The sequence below is a fragment of the Elephas maximus genome, chromosome 2 (assembly GCF_024166365.1).
Source record: "Elephas maximus indicus isolate mEleMax1 chromosome 2, mEleMax1 primary haplotype, whole genome shotgun sequence".
Lineage (NCBI taxonomy): Eukaryota > Metazoa > Chordata > Mammalia > Proboscidea > Elephantidae > Elephas > Elephas maximus.
The window spans coordinates 79,648,424-79,671,773 of record NC_064820.1 but is presented as its reverse complement, the minus strand read 5'-3'; the positions used below and the strand labels follow the sequence as shown (position 1 = coordinate 79,671,773).

At 40.7% G+C, this 23,350-nt stretch overlaps 1 protein-coding gene across 1 annotated transcript in view; it reads left to right on the top strand.

The window, feature by feature from the left end:
* ANKRD31 (ankyrin repeat domain 31) overlaps positions 1–23,350 on the top strand; it is a 170,244-nt gene that overhangs the window by 142,178 nt on the left and 4,716 nt on the right. Inside the window, exons 25-26 of the mRNA XM_049867748.1 lie at positions 5,090–5,192; positions 7,375–7,446. Coding sequence (XP_049723705.1) covers positions 5,090–5,192; positions 7,375–7,446 — 175 coding nt within the window. The remainder of the gene's footprint in view (positions 1–5,089; positions 5,193–7,374; positions 7,447–23,350) is intronic.

Below are 23,350 nucleotides of genomic sequence, written 5' to 3'. Positions count from 1 at the left end.
CAGTATCACCTAGGCTTCTTTATGAATTTATGCAAAGCCTGTCTTACACAGCGAAAGTTGCCCACCTGAACAGGAAAAATGCCTTTCTGTGATATAATTACAATATGAATGTCTTAGTCATCTAATGGTGCTATAACAGAAATACCAAAAGTGGATGGCTTTAACAAAAATTTATTTTCTCACTGTCTAGTAGGTTTCAAGTCCAAATTCAGGGCATGGGCTCCGGAGGAACGCTTTCTTTCTCTGTCGGTTCTGGAAAAAGGTCCTTGTTCTCAATCTTGCCACGATTGAGGAGCTTCTCAGGCGCAGGGACCCTGTATCCAAAGGACACCCTCTGCTCCTCGTACAGCTTTCTCGGTGGTATGAGGTCCCCAACTCTCAGCTTGCTTCCTTTTCCTTTTATCTCTTGAGAGATAAAAGGTGATGCAGGCCACACTCCAGGGAAACTCCCTCTACACTGAACCAGGGAGGTGACCTGAGTAAGGATGGTGTTACAATCCCACCTTAATGCTCTTTAGCATAAAATTACAATCACAAAATGGAGGACAACCACACAATACTGGGAATCATGGCCTAACCAAGTTGACACATACTTTTGTGGGGGAGACAATTCAATCCATGACAATGAAAATCATAAGAATAGCAATGACAGTTCGTGTTTGTGAATGCCCAGGACTGAATTTATGCAGATGAGAAGTGGCGTGCCATTTGGGGCAGTAATTCAAGTAGTAACTAGATAGATCTCTTAGGTAAACATACTTCCCATCTGGATGCCTTACTGTCAGAACTTCTACCCTTATAAATTCATTCATTTGGATTTGGTGTTAACTTTTCTCTATGATTCTGTCCCCCTCCCCCCTTTTTTTTTTAAATTCCTCCCATCCTACCATCATAATTAGAAACATCAAGATATGGAAGGGTTAAGGCAGGAGTATAGAAAGTGATGGGAATTGTTGATCTGGACAAACAGCCACATTCATGTGAGTAATCACACTCTCCATGTCTTTAATTAAACTTCCTGTGATCCCAATGATGCAGTTATAGAGGAAAAAGGAGGAGAGGATGGTTGCGGATGTGGGCCTCAGAATACACATAACCAGATGGTATGAATTCTGAAAACAAATAATGTGAAAGGCTTACTGCTCTCTTTTGTCCGGAGCGGCATAGCGAGTGATCTTATAGGGCAGGGATTGGTAGGAAGTGGATAATTATGAAGATGAACTTCACTCCCCCTAGAGACCAGCTCTTCCAAGGCAGTTAGTATACTTCCATGCCACTTTCTGTCTTGTCTTCTGAATTCCTTGAGAAATACTTCATTTGAGAAATATTTTTATTTTCTCAGCCACAATGTCTTTTTCTGTTAAAGTACACTTAAAACCTTTAGTTTCCTTGGCTTTTTTCCCCCCATGAAATCAAAGACAATTATTCTTTCCTCTTTTCTCCTCCTGAGGTAGTTAAAATTTGTAGGACTTGGCTTCTTAAAACTTGAATTGGAGTTAAAACAGGCATTGAATTATCCATGAACAGATTCGCATTAGTCAGTATCAACAAATGGTTTATCTGAAACCGTATCAAAAATGGACTGAGAGCTGCAAATAAAATGGAGCCCCAACAGGGAAATAAATTCTTAGACACTTCTTTAATATTCAAAGGCAGGTTATGTTTTATATTTATTGTGTTAGTACATAAGGCATGGAGAAACATTAGCTACTGCAATCAATAGTGACAATTGATATTGTACTTTATTTTTTCAGAGACCTTACCAAAAAAAAAAAAAAGTTAATTGATAATGTTACTTGCCTCATTAACAGTATTTCCAGAGTAGTGGTGGCTGAATCATCCATTCCATCTCACTTCCTTGCTTCTTACTCCACCCAAACACACACAGACATACACACCACCTCTTCCCTAAGCCTGATATATATTAGGAATCAGCATAGCCTTCTGCTTTAAGAGCTTCAGGGAAAGAAAACATCAGTGGCCTTAGGACAAGCACCCCTACAGTCCTACCTTTTATAAAAGCAAGAGCACAACCAACTACAGATATTCTTACAGAACATTCTTACCCTAAGCTCCATCACTCTTACTTGCTCTCATCTGGGGGAAGATGGAGTCCCATCAGCTGTCTTTCATCAAAATGGGTTTTGGATGGCAACCAGAGATGGCTAGAGACTACATTAAAAAAAAAATTTTTTTTTTTTTTTTTATGTACTCAAGAGCCAAAGAACCTAGCCTCTAGCTCTTCCCACATGGTTCTTTCAGTGCAGGCACACAAGCTAGATGTGCACCCAACAAGATTTAGTTCAGGATTCAGAGTTTGCGTCATATGCAAACATGACAACTGTTTGCTCTTGGGCCCTGGAGCACAGGCACTATTATGAAATACAGTTTCCAGATGTGATCTAAAAAAAAAAACCTGTTGCTGTTGAGCTGTTTCCGACTCATCAAAGTGACCGTATAGGACAGAACTGCCCCAGAGGGTTTCCAAGGAGCAGCTGGTGGGTTAGAACTTCTGACCTTTTGGTTCGCAGCCTGAGCTCTTAACTACTGTGCCATCAGGGCTCCATAAAACACCCATTGCTGTCAAGTCGATTATGACTCAGAGCGACCCTGTAGGACAAAGTAGACTGCCCCTTAGGGTTTCCAAGGAGCTGCTGGTGGATTTAAACTTCTGACCTTTTGGTTAGCAGCCAAGCTCTTAACCACCGTGCCACCAGGGCACCTCACACCTGGTGCCTGTTAATTCATTGTTCTTGCTCAGTTTTTTATCTTGTGAAAAGTAGATTTTAACTCAGTGGATTTGTCTTAAAGCTATAGTCTTTGTATATCTTAATTACCCTGAGTGGTATGTTTAACACCTGTAGTGACTCATAACTTCTAAGGCTACTAAGGTACAAGTTTACCACCGAATATTACGCAGCACTAACTGATAAAAATATACTTTAAATCTGAGATATAGGTAAAAACATACTGAGCCTGCAGTTTGATGAGTGTGTGAGGCAGGCTGGACATTGTCAGAGCATACCAGTACCAGTTGTCGAGTAGATTCCCACTCATGGCAACCCTATGTGTTGCAGAGTAGAGCTGCTCTCTATAGGGTTTTCAAGGATGTGACCTGTGGGAAACAAATCACCAGGTCTTTCTTCCAAGGCTTTTCTGGGTTGGTTGGAACCACCAACCTTTCGGTTACTAGTCAAGTGTTTAACCATTTATGCCACCCAGAGACTCCTGTCGGGGCATAACAGGAAAAGAAAAATCTGTTGTTTCTAAATTTTGGTTGTTTCGAGAACTGACAAATGGCATTCTGGGACCTCTCCTCTCCTTCTTCCAAGACCAGTGAGGAAGGGTTAACACATTGGGTGGGGCAGGTCTTCTCCATTTCCATTACCGGGTTTTGGTTATAATATTGAATCCAAAGAGCACCTATACTTCCCAGATCCCATAGACCCCCCTCATTCTGTTCAATTTAACAAACATTTATTGAGCATTCAGATGTACTAGGAAGTACGCCAGATGCTTTTCATGCATTATCTCTTTTAATCCTTCGACAAACTAATCTAAATTTTTTTTTTTTTACAAATGCGTAAACTGGGACGCAGAGAATTTAAGAATCTTGCTTAAAAGCTGCAACTTCAGAGTCTTTTTTTTAACCAGTATTGTCAGGCACTGTGTGAAGTGCTGAGGGTATAAAAATGAATATGACACAGATCCTATCCTCAAGAAACTTATAGTTTAACAGGAACAGACATATTAACACATAATTTCACTTAAATGTGATAAAGTATGGGCTGTGACAGAAGTATGAGCGCAGAAGTTATGGGAGCCTAGAAGAGGGTCAGTACTTGAGCTTCGAGCTTACAGGAAGATGCAGTTCTACTGTGTCCTATAGGGTCGCTATCAGTTGGAAGTGACTCGATGGCACACAACACCGCCACCATCATGGAGCAAGTAGTGCTTGAGTTGATACTTGATACTCCTACACTGAACTAACCTCTGGGGTTTAATCGAGTTGCCTTTGAATTAAGAATTGAATTAAGACTGAAGAAACCAAAGTTCCATGCGTCCAGCACATTTCTGGCAGGTGTTTGTCAGTCTGCCGCAGCCCAGCCCACTCATGTGTAGATATTTCTAAGCTGTGCTCCTTTGGGCTGATAGATAGTGTCTAAGTTCACATATAAAAGAGCAGCGGAGCACAAAATCAAAACTTGGATGTATAGACCTGAAACATTGTTAACTTAATCAGTTAAGCATCTGCAATTTTTGAAAAGTATCATTACTTTTATGGCTTAATTTTATTAATACAACATTAATTTATTTAAATGATATAAAGTAGCAGATTAATGGTTGTTGAATAAGTGAATGAATGAAAGAAGGATATATAACAGGTCAACAAGTTTTTTCTGTAAAGAGCCAGACAGTAAATATTTTAGGTTTTGTAAGGAGCCCTGGGAAACCCTGGTGGCGGAGTGGTTAAGAGCTACCACTGCTAAGGTCAGCAGTTCAAATCCACCAGGTGCTTCTTGGAAACTCTATGAAGCAGTTCTACTCTGTCTTACAGAGTTGCTTTGTGTCAGAATCCACTCGACGGCAACGAGTTTTTTGGCTTGGTAAGGAGCGCTGGCAGTGCAGTGGTTAAAGCACTTGGTTGAAAGGTTAGCAGTTTGAACCTTCCAGCCACTCCTCAGGAGAAAGTTATAGCAGCCTGCTTCCGTAAAGATTTACAGGCTTGGAAATCCTGTGGGGCAATTTTCCTCTGCCCTATGGGGTCGCTCTGAGTCGGAATTGACTTCAATGACAGCAGGGTTTTTTTTTTTTGGTGGGCATATGGTCTGTGTTCTAAGACTCAATTTTGACATAGCACAAAAGCAGCAACAGACATTTAGAAATGAATAGGCATTGCTGTGTTCCAATAAAGTTTTATTTACAAAAAAAACAGTGGCAGTCCAAATTTGGCCGTCGGCTGTCATTTGCCAACCCATGATATACAACAATCAGTACTTTAAAGAAATCATAATGTGCAGAAGATAGGTGTGTTTTCCATAGAAAGTATAAATTTTTTTTTTTAAATTTTGTGCTTAATTATGTGCAGGTAACATATCTTGGAAGAGAGCTTTTAAAATATGTTTCTGAAGAAGTACCCATGCCTCCAGAACCAAACCTGGTACCGCAGCAATGTCGACTTTCTCTTCGAGGTATGTGCAGACCAACACCCATTTCTCAACTGTGGTATAAAAATACCCAGACCTACTGAAGAAACTCTCATTTTTTTCCAATCAGTGAAATTCGTATAACATAAAATTAACCATATTAAAGTGAACAATTCAGCAACATTTAGTACATTCACGGTGTTGTACAACCACCATTGCTACTCAGTTCCAAAACATTTGCATCATGCAAAAGGAAACCTGAACCCATTAAGCAGTTACTGTTTATACCCTCTTCCCCAGACCCTGGCAACCACCAATCTGCTTTCTGTCTCTCTGGATTTATCTCTTCTAGATCTTTCACATAAATGCTTTCAATATGTGGCCCTTTTGTGTCTAGCTTCTTTCACCTGGCATGATATTTTTAGGATTATCCATGTTGTAGCATGTATCAGTATTTCATTCCTTTTTATGGATAAATAATATATATATGAGCCCTGGTGGCACAGTGGTTAAGTGCTGGGCTGCCAACTGGTAGGTCAGCAATTCAAACTCACCAGCCACTCTGCAGGAGGAAGATGTAACAGTCTGCTTTTGTAAAGATTTGCAGCCTTGGAAACCCTATGAGGCAGTTCTGCTCTGTCCTCTCAGGTCGCTATGAGTCAGAATCGCCTCATATATATGTGCATGTGTTTGTGTATATATAATATATATGTGTGTGTATATAATGTATATATAATGTACACACACGTGTGTGTATATAATGTATATATAACAGTACATACACATATATATATATGAGTTGATTATTGTAGCACAAAAATGGATATCACATTTCTTTATCCATTCATCCATTGATGGGTATTTGGGATGTTTATAGCTCTTGGCTGTTGTGCATGGTGCTGCTATGAACATGCATGTACAATCGTTAGAGTACTTCTTTTCAATTCTTTTGGGAATGTATATAGAGTATATTGCTGTGTGTATGGTAATTCTATGTTTAACTTTTTGGGAAACGACCAAACTGTTTTCCATAGTGGCTGTGCCATTTTACATTCCCACCAGTAATGCACCACAGTTCCAATTTCTCCGCATCCTCACCAACACTTGTTATTTTCTGTTGTTTTTGTTTTTAATTATAGCATTCCGTTTTTAACCACAGTGGACTCTAGAATTTAAGAAATGACACCTTCCCTCACAGTTCTTTTTTCTAAATCTATGCTGTGCTTACTTTGAATAGATTTCTTTTAAGTGTCATATAAGGGAAAAAAAGTGTGTTTCTCCTTCTTGAAGGCATGATTTGGATAGTTTTCCACATTTTTTAAAAGCAAGTACTAAAATAAATCTTTGCTTATTAACATATGCTAATATGCTTTATCTGATGGAATAAATCTCAGCCTGACAAAACAGAAGAAGATATAGTCTTCATCGGTGAGTGGCAGCTTTTGAAATGATCTGGGAAGGGGCAGCACACATTTCTGAAAAACTGACACAGGTGATGTTATGGTACCTTCCTCTGCTGCAGTGCCACCTCTCTTTCCCTTAGTGTCCCTGTCTCAGACTGGTTAGTCAATGTAGGCAGGGACAAGGATTCTGAACTGCTGCTTCTGTTGCCTGTAATATGAACAGTTTCTTGTTACTAATTTCTTCCCTTTAGATATTTCAGAAAATGTTAACACTTATTTCAGAACTGTGGAGATGCCAGTGTGCTAAATAGCTTCTCAGTCCTTGGCCTCAAGCTAAGAATCTACAGACAGGTCCCTGCTGGTATTCTGTAGACTGATGTTGGAATTTTGTTTCAACCTCCTTGATTTAGGATTCTTTTATACCTGATTTTGTGATACCTGAAAGAAATACAAAGACTTGGCAAATTAGGAAAATGTAGACTAACCCTCTTGCAAGCAAAGCATTTAGAAGAGAATATTGCTCTCTCTTCTGCGTTTCAAAATATGACCATAGAAGTCATGGCTCTGACGCTGTAGAGACCAGAACGTCTAAAGGAAGGATGAGTCCCTGTGCTTTGTTAGACTACCTCAGATCACCAGCATAATCTGTTCTCTTAAGCTTTTTATGATCACATTCTTTAGAATATTGCTTTTGTCAGGAATAAGGGGAACTAGAAAGAGGTATTTACATTTCTCATGACTAGGGTGATCATGTATCCTGGTTTGACCAGGAACTTCTCTGCTGATTCAGCAGAGCTATTAGTAGCACTCCCTTTTACTTTCAGAAGTACCCTGTTTAGATGACCCAGCACAAGAACCAAGCAAAAACATATCAGAAAAAGTGAAATTTGGACAGGGTAAAAATAAAAGAAAAAAGAGAAAAACTTTACAATTTCATTTACTTGTATAAGAAGTGTATTGTTGTTAGTTGCTGTCAACTCAGTTCTGACTCATGGTGACACGTGTGCAGGAAGCAGATCACCAGGCCTGTCTTCTGAAGCATCTGCACGGGTCTGAACCACTGACCTTTTGGCTAGTAGTCAAGTGCTTAACCATTTGCACCACCCGGGGATCCCTAAGAAGTATGTAGACTCTAACATATTCCTGTGCGAAGAGATGGTCAAGTCTCATGCATATCACCGTGTATTATAAATAATTGGTGGTCACCTAGCCTTTCTCCCTTGCCAGACTGAGAAGATATTTGAGAGCAGAGAGGCATTTATAGGCTCTTGCTTTCTATTATATTCTCCCGTGCCTGCAACGCAGTAACTTCCCAGTAAATGTTCATTGAATAATGCTTATTAAATAAGCGAATGCGTGAATGAAAGCATGAATGATACGAAGGGCTGGTATTTTAAAACGGGATTTACTTGCGATTGACTATCCTAATAGGTGGCCATGCCTAGATCTTGTGGCTGTAATTGAATTTGTGGTGAAGAATTCAGCAAATGGTAAATGGGGTTTCGTTTGGTTAATATTAACTCCCTTATCTGAATTCGCTGCTTCTAATTTTGAGATCCGAGAGTGATGGCCATCCACATTTTCTCAACTAGGAAATTTAAAAGAGAGCTGTCATCATCAGTAACCTTCTGTCATTCTCTCTCTCTGTCTCTCTTGCCTTTAATCTGTGCCGTTTATCACTGGGAGGGAAACTATAATGGAAAATCGAGCTAGAGAGGGAGTAGATGCAGCCAGAGGCTCTAGTTTCATCATCCGCGGTGATGAGAAGAGAGTAGTATCACTACAAGGGCTATCTCTAGAGTAGAAAGAGGGCACACAGTCTTTGAAACCTTGGGAAACCTTTGAAAACTAGAAGGGCCCTAAGAGGTCAACAAGTGCATTTCTGTCCCCAATTTGCAGATGAAGAGTTTAAGGCCCATAGAGGCAAGAATGATAGAAAAAATATAACTTAAAAATCATTGGCTAAAAGAAAGATTTTTGGTGAAAATGTATATTCTGATAGTACCAAGGTGAATCAGCTTCTCATGCAGCAAAAGGTAAAGTGGGTAGAAGTAGCACAGCACCAGGAAGTAAGAAACCAGGGATCTTTCTCCTAACAGCCACCTGGTAATAGGTAACTTTGGCAAAGTTGTAACTTCTTTAAGCCTCAGTTGCCTCTTTGAAATGGGAAAAGCAGGCAGGCGCTGGACCAGTTGCTCTCTGTAGGCCTACATCAAAGTATGTTCCAAAACAGATGATGGGGTTTTGGTGATGATGATGATGATTAAAAAGAGTTGGAATAGGTAGACTATAAGTCATATTTTGGGTGCCTGCTAGGTGCCAGGCTCTGTGCCAAGTGTCTCAGAGGTCCAAAGGATAATATTAATTTTTATCTAGAGGCTTTCTTATGGCTTTTTTTGCCATCCTAGCAGCATGGTTAGTAGTGGGAGAGTCTTTCCGAGCCTCTTGGCAGAACAGAGGTTCGGATGGGCAGGCCATGTGGAGAAGGCCGCTATGAAAACTTCTACCATTTTCCCGCCTCTGGTAATAGACAGCAGGCCAGAGGCAGAGGTTCACTTTTATATTCCATTCTAAGAAATGTGAAGAGGAGATCAAAGGTAGGCATGAACTTTGGTTGTCCTTTTCAGTTTCTATGAATGAATGTTTGCTATGTTTAGTTGACAATAGCTAAAATTTTTTGAATGATTAATATGTGAGCTACATGTTTACCTAATTATCTCATTTAATCTTTACCCCTGTTTTAGAGATAGAGAAACTGACCCAAGGTCTTATTGCCTAATAAGTGACAGGACAGAGGACTCAAACTGACTCCAAAGCCTGAAACACTACACTGAAACTTGGTCACCTGAGATACGCTGGCAAATAAGGTGGGGGTGGTTTCATGATCAAATACCCTTGGGAACTGCATTCTCTATCTTCCCTTCCTAAAGAGTATGGGTTACAGTAGTATAGTGAAGTCTCTGAAAAATCATAAAGAAATCTCTTTAGCTTTGTTTAACCAGAATGTCCTAAACTTAATTATTTGCTGGCTATTAATATTTCATGGCATAAATAGCAGCAGCCTAATATCTCATCTATTTCTACATATCGTTTTGGTTGTATGAGATCAAGAAAATCCTGAGTCATGTAGATAAATTATAAGAGTTTTTAACCTTGCCATTTTAAGACTTTCTTCAATGAATCAGAGACGGGTGGAAGAGCTTTATTTTGAGTTATACACAAAAACTATTTAAATTGGTAACTCAAGTCAATGTATTACTGGATTCCAGAGTGTTAAAATATGGTAAATTAACATATTTAAGGGTACATAAAGGAGCCCTGGTGGCACAGTGGACAGAGTGCTTGACTGCTAACCAAAAGGTTGGCAGTTCAAACCTACCAGCCAATCTGCAGGAGAAAGATGGGGCAGTCTGCTTCCATAAATATTACAGCCTTGGAAACCCTGTGGGGCAGTTCTACTGTGTCCTATAGGGTTGCTATGAGCTGGAACCAACTCAACGGCAGTGGGTTTGGTTTTTGGTTTAGGAGGGTACGTACTGTTTTTAATTAAAGATTTTTGTCTTAGGCTGGGTTCTCTAGAGAAGCAAAACCAGTAAAGTGTGTAAGCATATATATAGAGAGAGATTTATATCAAGGAAACAGCTCACACAGTTGTAGCAATTGGAAGTCCCAAGTACGTGGATCAGGATAGAGACCTTTCCCAATTCACAGAGCCACAGAAGCTGGTGAACCCAAGATTGTCAGGTGGGAGAGCAGGGCTCCTGCTCACAGGCTGTGAAGGTTGAGGAATCCCAAGGTTGGCAAGCAAGACCGCAAGGTTTCTCCTGATTCACGCAGCTGCGGGAGCTGCCGAACCCAAGATTAGCAAGTCAGGGAGCAGGACTCTTGCTAGCAGGGTGTGAAGATCCACAGATCCCAAGATGGACAAGTACGTTGCTAGCTCAAGTCCTAAGAGCTGGAGGTCAGACAAGAGACAGTTGCTGGATCCAGAACAAGCCAGAAACCTTGGCAAGGTGAGCAGGAAGGAGATAGGCAGCGGAATACAGAGAGATGAAGGCTGAGGGGGCGATGAGCTGCCACAGGCTGCGCCCTCTGCTGGTACCACTCAGCAGATTCCATCATGGGGGTGATCACATATCAAATTTCAGCACGGAAGTGATCACAACATTATACAACTGCTGCAACACTGAAATCACGGCCAGCCAAGATGACACATAATCTTAACTATCGCAATTTTTAAACATATAAACGTAACATTTAAAAATGAAATTCTGTTGATGAAATGTTGATAAAACCCCTGAAGCATCCATTATCTCCACTGTTCTTTTAAGCTTTAAAATGGAGTGAATCTATGGTGCATTTTCTCTGTTGAAAATTTCACTACTTCCTCCCAAGCCTGTGTCTTTTCTGCCTAGTTGGCTGTAGTTCTTCTGTGTTATTGAGGGGATCATCACTGATTTTTTTTTCGGTATAGACTAGAAGGAAAAAAATGAACATCCATAACCACCTACATAATTTATGACCATTATATGCAGACATATTGACATATTTTTCACAAAGGGCTTAAAAAAAAACTGTTTAGATCCCTTTTCATTATTTACCTAGCAAGCCAGCTTTATATATTTATGTCTCCTGTTTTTTGTCACCATAGTACCAAGACACTGAAAACACATTAGGCTAAACGTATTCATCTAAGTAAAGAAAGAGTATCTCCTGAAGTCTTTCTTTTCCCAAGCCATCATTTAATGCACACTAATTACATATTTTCTTTTATGGGTCCCTAACATAATTCATTTATTTGAAAATAGGGCATGCTTTTCCAGGAGAAAAATAGACTCTCACATGTAATAAAATGGTCCTCAATCTACTGATAATCTGTTGTAAACAAATGACTTTAGTTTTCTTCATTTCAGTGCTGCTGTTATGCTTCATTTCACTATAAAAATAAATGTAATAGAGCGCAAACATTCACAGATGCTTCTGTTTTATGTGGTTAAGAACTACTTAAACCTAAAACACACAGGGAAGATGGGTGCTTGATAACAGAGCGGAAGGTGTTCTTTCAGCTCTCATTTACAACTCTTGTTGCGTTTTCATTATTTTAATCTTTTTTTTTTTTTTTAATCATGGTGTCATGATTAATTCTCCTTTGTCTCAATTCACAAAGTAGAACATATATCAACTGATACGGAAGGAAAGAGAAGAAAACTATGTATTTGTTCAGCATCTGCCATGTGCCAGGTTCTCTGCTAGGTTATCTTTGTAAATACATTAGGCCTTTAAAGAGCTTCACTTAGTAGACCTCTTAAGTTTATTTCTTTACAACCAAATGCCCAAAAAGCCTGAACCCCCTGCATGTAAAATCAAAAAACCTGAAACCGATTAGGTTTAGGGAACCACCTATTAGATTTCAGTTTTCTTAAGGAATGAGGGCTTAAATAATTTTAAACTTCTAAGTGTAATATCAGGTCTGTTTATTCAGCCTAGTATAATTTTTGCATTTTATCAATGCAAATCTATATCAAATTGCTAATTTAGAATTAACTATCAAATCATGTAATACTCCGTCACCATGCTTATTCTTTTCGTTAGCTACTGAGTCAGCCCCGACTCATGGTAACCCCATGCACAATAGGATCGGACAGTTGAGATCCATAGGGTTTCACTGACTGATTTTTTGGAAGTATATTGCCAGGCCGTTCTTCCTCATCCATCTTAGTCTGGAAGCGCCACTGCAACTTGTTCAGTATTGTAACAACACCCAAGCCTCCACAGACAGACAGGTGGTAGTTACGCTTGAGGTTCATTGGCTGGAATTGAACCTGGGTCACCCACATGGAAGGCAAGAATTCTGCCACTGATAGTACTACTGCCTCATACTTATTCTCTAAAACCCAAACCAAACCCATTGCCACCGAGTCAATTCTGACTCATAGCGACCCTATAGGACAGAGTAGAACTGCCCCATAGGGTTTTCAGGGAGTGCCTCCTGGATTTGAACTGCCGACCTTTTGGTTAGCAGCTGTAGCACTTAACCTCTACCCCACCAGGGTTTCCATATTTATTTATCCTAGAGAATTCTTATTCTCTTAGGATCCGTTTATTTTAAAAAAGGTATTGAACTTTCTATTAAAATTGCCATAATAGGGCACATATATCTTGTAACCATCTATTGAAATCATTGTCAGTTATTTTGCTTTTGAATGGAATTATATTTCCGATTCAGAAAGAGAATCTATAAATATGTATGTTCATTTACACTTAAAACCACAGTAAGCAAACTTTTATTCCATAATCCTAATGAAATGTGAAATGCTTAGTTGGTAAGCACAAGTTCAGGAATCTGAGTTCAGTAATGTCAGAGTTAGAAGTGAACTTTATGTATCAGCTAGTCTTGGGCCTATGTATAGAGGATGAAACTGAGAGCCAGAGCAGTGTAATATGTTAAATGTGGGGAGTTCATAGATTAATAATGTTTCAGAAGTGAACCCTCAGTTAAAAGAACAAATCTGTTTATCTTTGCTTTTGAACTATTAAGAGAAATTATTTTTAAAACATTAGAAGAAAAAGGAAGAGTAAAAGTTAAAATTATTTTGAACCTAACTAATTTGTTATTTTGAGGTGTTAACTTGGCCAACTAGATACATGAATAGTTGGCATGAGCCCATTCTTTTGCCTAATAAAGAATCTGGCAGTTTAGTTTAAGTAGAATTGTGCAGAATGTCTGATATTTTGTAATACTACCTGAGGAAGATTTGTTCCCCACCCCCTCATGCATTAGCAGAATGGCTCCTTAGCTCTGCAGTTCTTCTTGGGGTGAGGGACAGCCACAAGGAGACTCAGACATCTACATAAATGCTTATTTTCCCTTGCACTGAGTTGCTGATGTGCTACTGTTTGGAAATTTTGTTTAGGATCTCAGAGGCCATTGACTTTGTCTAAGGAATCTACCTTAAGTAAAAGTGAAAAATAAAAGGGTTTTTACTCACCTTCCCAAAAATGGAGTGGTTTGGTGGTCTTCACAGTTGCTGATGGAAAGACTCTCCTTCACAAACCTACAAATAGATGTCCTTGGTTATCATTGCAAAGATGATGGTTATTTGACTAAAGAAGAGATTAAATTACTACTTCTCAGGGTTCTAATTTGTTTCTCCCTACCTTACTCACAAAAATTCTTTCAGAGGTAGAACTTTTTTTTTAATCTTCCTAGTCTTCCCTATCCCTTTTGGATTCCAGAACCAGGAGGTTCCTGGGCCCCTTTACTCAGAACTAGACCTTCAAGCACAATTCCACTTAATCCTCCCCACAGGATAGACTGTGAATTTTACTGGGAAAAAACAAATAGTAGGTATTGTCAGACTGCTTAAGTATATGTGTGTGTGCACACGTGTTTGTTCTTGGTGTTATAGCATTTTAGCTGTCATCTTCAGTGCTAGTTTATATCTTCCAGGTCACCTTATGGCCCAAAATAGCTATGAATCTCCAGCCATCACATACACGTTCTCAGCATCAAAAAGATGGAAAGTAGGGAAGCAAAAAACAGCTTTTCTAGCTGTCTGTTCCACTTAACAACTTCACAGAAGTCTAACACAATGCTTTGATTTATATCTCATTGGCTAGAATTTAGCCACATGGTCACTGCTAGCTGCAGAAAGGCTGGACAATACAGTTTTTCCACTTGACACATTGCTGAGGATTTTGTAAAGGGCAAAAACGGAAGCAACTAACAGTTTCTGCCAAAAGTTCTTTCTAGATGTTGTTGCTATTGTTAGGTGCCATCGAGTCGGTTCCAACTCACAGCGACTCTATGCACAACAGAATAAAACACTGCCCGGTCCTGCGCCATCCTTACAATCCTTGTTATGCTTGAGCTCATTGTTGCAGCCACTGTGTCAACCCACCTCGTTGAGGGCCTTCCTCTTTTCTGCTGACCCTGTACTCTGCCAAGCATGATGTCCTTCTCTAGGGACTTGTCCCTCCTGACAACATGTCCAAAGTATGTAAGATGCAGTCTCACCATCCTTGCCTCTAAGGAGCATTCTGGCCACACTTCTTCCAAGACAGATTTGTTCGTTCTTTTGGCAGTCCATGGTATATTCAATATTCTTCGCCAACACCACAATTCAAAAGCATCATCTCTTCTTTGGTCTTCCTTATTCACTGTCCAGCTTTCACATGCATATGATGCAATTGAAAATACCATGGCTTGGGTGAGGCTCACCTTCGTCTTCAGGGTGACATCTTTGCTCTTCAACACTTTGTAGAGGTCCTTTCCAGCAGATTTACCCAATGCAATGCGTCTTTTGATTTCTTCACTGCTGCTTCCATGGCTGTTGATTGTGGATCCAAGTCAAATGAAATCCTTGACAACTTCAATCTTTTCTCCATTTATCATGATGTTGCTCATTGGTCCAGTTGTGAGGATTTTTGTTTTCTTTATGTTGAGGTGTAATCCATACTGAAGGCTGTGTCTTTGATCTTCATTAGTGAGTGGTTCAAGTCGTCTTCACTTTCAGCAAGCAAGGTTGTGTCATCTGCATAACGCAGCTTGTTAATGAGTCTTCCTCCAATCCTGATGCCCCGTTCCTCTTCACATAGTCCAGCTTCTTGTATTATTTGCTCAGCATACAGATTAAATAGGTATGGTGAAAGAATACAACCCTCATGCACACCTTTCCTGACTTTAAACCAATCAGTATCCCCTTGTTCTGTCTGAACAAGTGTCTCTTGATCTATGTAAAGGTTCCTCATGAGCACGATTAAGTGTTCTAGAATTCCCATTCTTCGCAGTGTTGTCCATAGTTTGTTATGATCCACACAGTCGAATGCCTTTGCATAGTCAATAAAACACAGGTAAACATCCTTCTGGTATTCTCTGCGTTCAGCCAGGATCCATCTGACATCAGCAATGATATCCCTGGTTCCACATCCTCTTCTGAAACCAGCCTGAATTTCTGGCAGTTCTCTGTTGATATGCAGCTGCAGCCGTTTTTGAATGATCTTCAGCAAAATTTTGCTTGCATGTAATATTAATGATATTGTTCTATAATTTCCACATTCAGTTGGATCACCTTTCTTGGGAATAGGCATAAATATGGCTCTCTTCCAGTCAGTTGGCCAGGAAGCTGTCTTCCGTATTTCTTGGCACAGACGAGTGAGCACCTCCAGCATTGCATCTGTTTGTTGAAACATCCCCGTCGATATTCCGTCAATTCCTGGAGCCTTGTTTTTCACCAATGCCTTCAAAGCAGCTTGGACTTCTTCCTTCGGCACCATCGGTTCCTAATCATATGCCACCTCTTGAAATGTTTGAATATCGACTAATTCTTTTTGGTATAATGACTCTGTCTATTTCTTCCATCTTCTTTTGATGCTTCCTGCATCGTTTAATATTTTCCCCATGGAATCCTTCACTATTGCAACTCGAGGCTTGAATTTTTTCTTCAGTTCTTTCAGCTTGAGAATCGCTGAGCATGTTCTTCCCTTTTGGTTTTCCATCTCCAGCTCTTTGCACATGTCATTATAATACTTTACTTTGTCTTCTTGAGAGGCCCTTTGAAATCTTCTGTTCCGTTCTTTTACTTCATCAATTCTTCCCTTTGCTTTAGCTGCTCGATGCTCAAGAGCAAGTTTCAGAGTCTCCTCTAACATCCATCTTGGTCTTTTCTTTCTTTCCTGTCTTTTCAGTGACCTCTTGCTTTCTTCATGGATGATGTCCTTGATGTCATTCCACAACTCGTCTGGTCTGTGGTCACTAGTGTTCAGTGCGTCAAATCTATTCTTGAGATGGTCTCTAAATTCAGGTGGGATATACTCAAGGTCATATTTTGGCTCTCGTGGACTTGCTCTGATTTTCTTCAGTTTCAGCTTGAACTTGCATGTGAGCAATTGATGGTCTGTTCCACAGTCAGCCCCTGGCCTTGTTCTAACTGATGATATTGAGCTTTCCCATCATCTCTTTCCACAGATGTACCAGCATCACAGCAACACACAAGCCCCCACAGTACAACAAACTGACAGACACATGGGGGTCTTTCTAGATAGTGTTATGAACTGAATTGTATCCCCCCAAAATGTATCAACTTGGCTAGGTTGTGATTCCCAATGTTGTGTGATTTTCCACCATGTCGTCATCTGATATGATTTTCCTATGTCTTGTAACTCCTACCTCTATGGTGTTAATGAGGCAAGATTAGAGGCAGTTATGTTAATTAGGCAGGACTCAATCTACAACATTAGGTTTTGTGTTAAGTCAATCTCTTTTGAGATATAAAACAGAGAAGCGAGCAGAGAGACAGAGGGACCTCATACCACCAAGAAAGCAGTGTCGGGAGCAGAGCACAGTCCTTTGGACTTGAGGTTCCTGCACTGAGAAGCTACTATACCACAGGAAGGTTGATGACAAGAACTTTCCCACAGAGACAACAGAGAGAGAAAGCCTTTCTTTCCCTTCAACTGGTACCCTGAATTGGACTTTAGCCTCTTAGACTATGAGAGAATAAACTTCTGTTTGATAAGGCCATCCACTTACGATAATTTTGTTGTAGCAGCACTAGGTGACTAAGACAGAATTTGGTACTGGGAATGGGGTGCTGCTCTAACAAATACCTTTTGAAACTGTGAATGGGTAGAAGGTGGAAGAGTTTTGAAGTGCCTGATATTAAATGCCTAAACTGTTTTGAAGAGGCTGTTGGTGGAATTATGGATGTCAGAGACAATTCTGGTGGGGACTCGGAAATGAGGAGAGCTGTTACACTGGAAATGGCACAGATGGCAAGAAGCAGGGCAGAGAAATGGCAACAGCAGAGAAAGGGCAGCAGCAGAACCAGGAAACAAGCACAAGACAGTGCTGGAGCTGACCCACAGAGCAAGAGAGCTGAGCACCTTCCAGCTGAAGTTTACTGGCAAAGCAGGGTGCCTCCAGGCATTTATCAGTGGAGCTAAAGAGCTTTGCAGCAGTTACCCCAGCTGGACAGACTCAGGTGGAGAGGCCAAGAAACGAGGAAGCAAAAGCTAAAGAGACAAGAAACCTAGGAAGCAGAGCTGCCTCAGTCTTGTAGGGTAGGGCCATGACCTCTGGGGTCTAAAAGGGTGGAGTCGCCACTCAGAGGGACTAGGAGAATGGGGCTGCCTAAAGCCCAGGAAGCAGAGTTGCCGTCCCAGTGGGCCTGGAAGATAGAGCTGAAGCCCAGGACTGAGGGGCCTTCACTCATAATCCGGAGTGTGTGGCCAACACCCAGAGTTTCGAGGGCCATTGCCTAAATGGTCTCAGAGAACAGGATTATTTTCAAGGCTTGAGGGTTAATGTCCAGTTCTCGCATTAGTAGTGGAAATGTCTAGCTTGTGCCTGTTCCACCATTGTACTTTGGAAGCAGATGACTTGTGATCTGGGTTTCACAGATGAAGAGGAATTTTTAGTTCATTGTGTTCATCAACCTCTTACCTCTCAGGGGAAGAGATGGAAGACTGAAGAAACACATAACTTGCTTGAGATCACACACCAGGTTTGTGGCAGAGTAAATACTAGAACTTTGATCATCCATTTTCCAGTCTAATATTCTATTCAGTAACAAATAGTGATAAAAACAGCTAACATTTATTGAGTGTTAGCTAGATGCCAGGCAGCATGCTAAGCATTTCACATGCAATACCTGATTTAACCCTCACAACTGTTTATTCTCAATTTACTGGAAATTGAGGCACAGAGGACTTTGTAAGCTTCATAAGCTTTGATCATTCTTTTCCTGCCTTTTTGTTTGTTTTGTGGTGCAAATATATAAAACAAAACATTTGCCAATTCAACAATTTCTACATGCACAATTCAGTGACATTGATTATACTCTTCATGTTACACAACCCTTATCCTTTTCCTAATTATTCTACCACCATAAAGGTAAACTCAGCAAAAACTGCTTCTTTACCCCTTCCTTTCACCCCTGGTGTCTTAGGCTGGGTTCTCTAGAGAGGCTATAAATACATATATATAGAGAGAGAGATTTACATAAGGGAAATGCCTCACTCGATTGTAGGGGCTGTAGCATCCCAAGTCCATGGATCAGGATAGAGGCCTCTCCCGATTCACGTAGCCACAGGGGCTGGCAAACCCAAGATGTGCAGGTTGGAGAGCAAGGCTGTTGCTCACAGGCTGTGAAGATAAATGAATCCCAAGATCGGCAGGCAAGACCACAGGTAAGCTGCTAGCTGAAGTCCCAAGAACTGGAGGTCAGACGAACAGGAACCAGCTGCAGGATCCAGTATGAGCAAAAGCCCCTGAGCCCTGCCTGAATGCCCCCTTATATTTGATGCAGGCCACATGCCCATGAAAACTCTGCTTCAACTGATTGACTCCTCACAGCAGATCCCATCATGGAGGTGATCACATATCAAATCTCCATAGGGAAGTGACCACAACATCACACGCCTGCCAAAATACTGAGAATCATGGCCTGGCCAAGTTGACACAGAATCTTAACCATCACACCTGGTAACCACTATTATGCTTTGGTTTCTATATATTTGCTTATTTCATGTAAGTGAGGTCATACAGTATTTGTCCTTTTGTCACTGACTTATTTCACTCAGCATAATGTTTTCAAGGTTTATTCATGCTGTGGCATGTAATCAGGACCTTATTTCTTTTTCTCTTTATGGCTAAGTAATATCCCATTGTATGTATGTACCACATTTTGTTTATCCATTCATCTAAGGATGGACATATAGGTTGTTTCCACATTTTAGCTTTTGTGGAAAGTGCTACAATAAACGTTGGTGTACAGGTGTCTGTTTGTGTTCTTACCTAGGATTGGGATTACGAGGTCCTGTGTTAGTTCCATAGGGTTTTTAGTGGGATGTTAGTTCCATGTTTAACGTTTTTAGGAACAGCCAAAGTGTTTTCCACAGCACCTGTACCATTTTACATTCCCAGCAGCAATGGATAAGGGTTCCAATTTCTCCCCATCTTCCCCAGGACCTCTTGTTTTTTTTTTTTTTTTGGTCATTGCCATTCTAATGGGGATGAGGTGGTATCTCATTATGGTTTTAATTTGTATTTCCCTAATGGAGCCCTGGTGGTGCAAGAGCTAAGTACTCGGCTGCTAACTGAAAGGTTGGTGTTTGAGCCCACCCAGCAGCTTCATGGAAGAAAGACCTAGTGAACTGTTTCCATAAAGATTATAGCCTAGAAAACCTGATGGGGCAGTTCAGCATTGTCACTTGAGTTGGCTGTGAGTAGGAATCCAACAACCACAATTTCAGTGTGCTTGCTAGCCATTTGAATATTCTCTTAGATGAACTGTACAAGTCCTTTGATCATTTTTTGTTTGGGTTGTCTTTTTGTTGCTGAATTGTAGGATTGATTTATTTTTAAAAATATATTTTGGGAGGCGGAGCCAAGATGGCGGACTAGGCAGACGCTACCTCAGATCCCTCTTACAACAAAGACTCGGAAAAACAAGTGAATCGATCACATACATAACAATCTACGAACCCTGAACAACAAACACAGATTTAGAGACGGAGAACGAACTAATACGGGGAAGCAGCAATTGTTTCCAGAGCCTGGAGCCAGCGTACCAGTCAGGTACGGCACAAGCACAGAGAGCTGCTCCACCCCCCTGAACTAACCCCGGGAGGGGGACCAGCCGGTTCCACGGGCGGCGTGGGACGCAGCCAGTAGGAGAAGTCCCCGGGAGGCAGTGACTGGTCTTGGAGCAGAAAGAGCAGCGTCCGAGCCGGGGAACCGTCCTGCAGGGATTTGGACTGGACGCAGGTATGGCATAAACACGGAGAGTTGCTCCACCCCCCTGAACTAACCCCGGGAAGGGGCCCAGCCAGGTCGCGCGGGCGGCGTGGGACGCAGCCAGTAGGAGAAGTCCCCGGGAGGCAGCGACTGGTATTGGAGCGGGGAGAACAGCGTCCCAGCCAGGACACTCGGTCACGGCACAAGCACAGGGAGCTGCTCCACCCATCTGAACTAACCCCGGGAGGAGGCCCAACTGGTTCTCGGAGGCGGCACGGCCACGTGGCTGGAGGGACGAGAAGTCCCCGGGAGGCAGCGACTGATTTTGGAGTCGAGAGTGCACCGTCCCAGTAGGGGAGCCTTGACGCTGGGCGTGGGGCTGGAAGCAGAGGATCTGACCGTGACTCCAGCGGGCCAGACCCCCCGGGGGCAATCTCCACACAGCCAGCACACGTAGGCGAGGTGCCCGCGGGAATCTCAGATATAATAGTCATTACAAGCAAGACAAGCAACTCTGGCTATATTCTGAGGTGCTACTCTCCTATCTCTCTGTTCCCTCCCCCACCCTCCCCAGGCAGCTTCATTAACATCTGAATAGCCTGAGCCAGAGGGAGAACTCTGATAGGGATCTGACTGCATTTTTTTTTTAGCAGATTTTCTGGAAAAACTAGTTTCCCAGTGATGGCTCGGAGACAACAATCCATATCAAACCACTTAAAGAAGCAGACCGTGACAGCTTCTCCAACCCCCCAAACAAAAGAATCAAAATCTTCCCCAAATGAAGATACAATCTTGGAATTATCAGATACAGAATATAAAAAACTAATTTACAGAATGCTTAATGATATCACAAATGAAGTTAGGATAACTGCAGAAAAAGCCAAGGAACACACTGATAAGACTGTTGAAGAACTCAAAAAGATTATTCGAGAACATAGTGGAAAAATTAATAAGTTGTAAGAATCCATAGAGAGACATGTAGAAATCCAAAAGATTAACAATAAAACAACAGAATTAGACAACGCACTAGGAAGTCAGAGGAGCAGACTCGAGCAATTAGAATGCAGACTGGGACATCTGGAGGACCAGGGAATCAACACCAACATAGCTGAAAAAAAATCAGATAAAAATTTAAAAAAATGAAGAAACCCTAAGAATTACGTGGGACTCTATCAAGAAGGATAACCTGCGGGTGATTGGAGTCCCAGAACAGGGAGGGGGGACAGAAAACACAGAGAAAATAGTTGAAGAACTCCTGACAGAAAACTTCCCTGACATCATGAAAGACGAAAGGATATCTATCCAAGATGCTTATCGAACCCCATTTAAGATTGATCCAAAAAGAAAAACACCAAGACATATTATCATCAAACTCACCAAAACCAAAGATAAACAGAAAATTTTAAAAGCAGCCAGGGAGAAAAGAAAGGTTTCCTTCAAGGGAGAATCAATAAGAATATGTTCTGACTACTCAGCAGAAACCATGCAGGCAAGAAGGGAATGGGACGACATATACAGAACACTGAAGGAGAAAAACTGCCAGCCAAGGATCATATATCCAGCAAAACTCTCTCTGAAATATGAAGGCGAAATTAAGATATTTACAGACAAACACAAGTTTAGAGAATTTGCAAAAACCAAACCAAAGCTACAAGAAATACTAAAGGATATTGTTTGGTCAGAGAACCAATAATATCAGATATCAGCACAACACAAGGACACAAAACAGAACGTCCTGATATCAACTCAAATAGGGAAATCACAAAAACAAACAAATTAAGATTAATTAAAAAAAAAATAAAATAAATACACATAACAGGGAATCATGGAAGTCAATAGGTAAAAGATCACAATAATCAAAAAGAGGGACTAAACACAGAAGGCATTGAACTGCCATACGGAGAGTGATACAAGGCAATATAGAACAATACAAGTTAGGTTTTTACTTAGAAAAATAGGGGTAAATAATAAGGTAACCACAAAAAGGTATAACAACTCTATAACTCAAGATAAAAACCAAGAAAAACGTAACGACTCAACTAACATAAAGTCAAGCACTATGAAAATGAGGATCTCACAATTTACTAAGAAAAACGCCTCAGCACAAAAAAGTATGTGGAAAAATGAAATTGTCAACAACACACATAAAAAGGCATCAAAATGACAGCACTAAAAACTTATTTATCTATAATTACCCTGAATGTAAATGGACTAAATGCACCAATAAAGAGACAGAGAGTCACAGACTGGATAAAGAAACACGATCCGTCTATATGCTGCCTACAAGAGACACACCTTAGACTTAGAGACACAAACAAACTAAAACTCAAAGGATGGAAAAAAATATATCAAGCAAACAATAAGCAAAAAAGAAGAGGAGTAGCAATATTAATTTCTGACAAAATAGACTTTAGACTTAAATCCACCACAAAGGATAAAGAAGGATACTATATAATGATAAAAGGGACAATTGATCAGGAAGACATAACCATATTAAATATTTATGCACCCAATGACAGGGCTGCAAGATACATAAATCAAATTTTAACAGAATTGAAAAGCGAGATAGATACCTCCACAATTATAGTAGGAGACTTCAACACACCACTTTCGGAGAAGGACAGGACATCCAGTAAGAAGCTCAACAGAGACATGGAAGATCTAATTACAACAATCAACCAACTTGACCTCATTGACTTATACAGAACTCTCCACCCAACTGCTGCAAAATATACTTTTTTTTCTAGCGCACATGGAACATTCTCTAGAATAGACCACATATTAGGTCATAAAACAAGCCTTTGCAGAGTCCAAAACATCGAAATATTACAAAGCATCTTCTCAGACCACAAGGCAATAAAACTAGAGATCAATAACAGAAAAACTAGGGAAAAGAAATCAAATACTTGGAAAATGAACAATACCCTTCTGAAAAAAGACTGGGTTATAGAAGACATCAAGGAGGGAATAAGGAAATTCTTAGAAAGCAACGAGAATGAAAATACTTCCTATCAAAACCTCTGGGACACAGCAAAAGCAGTGCTCAGAGGCCAATTTATATC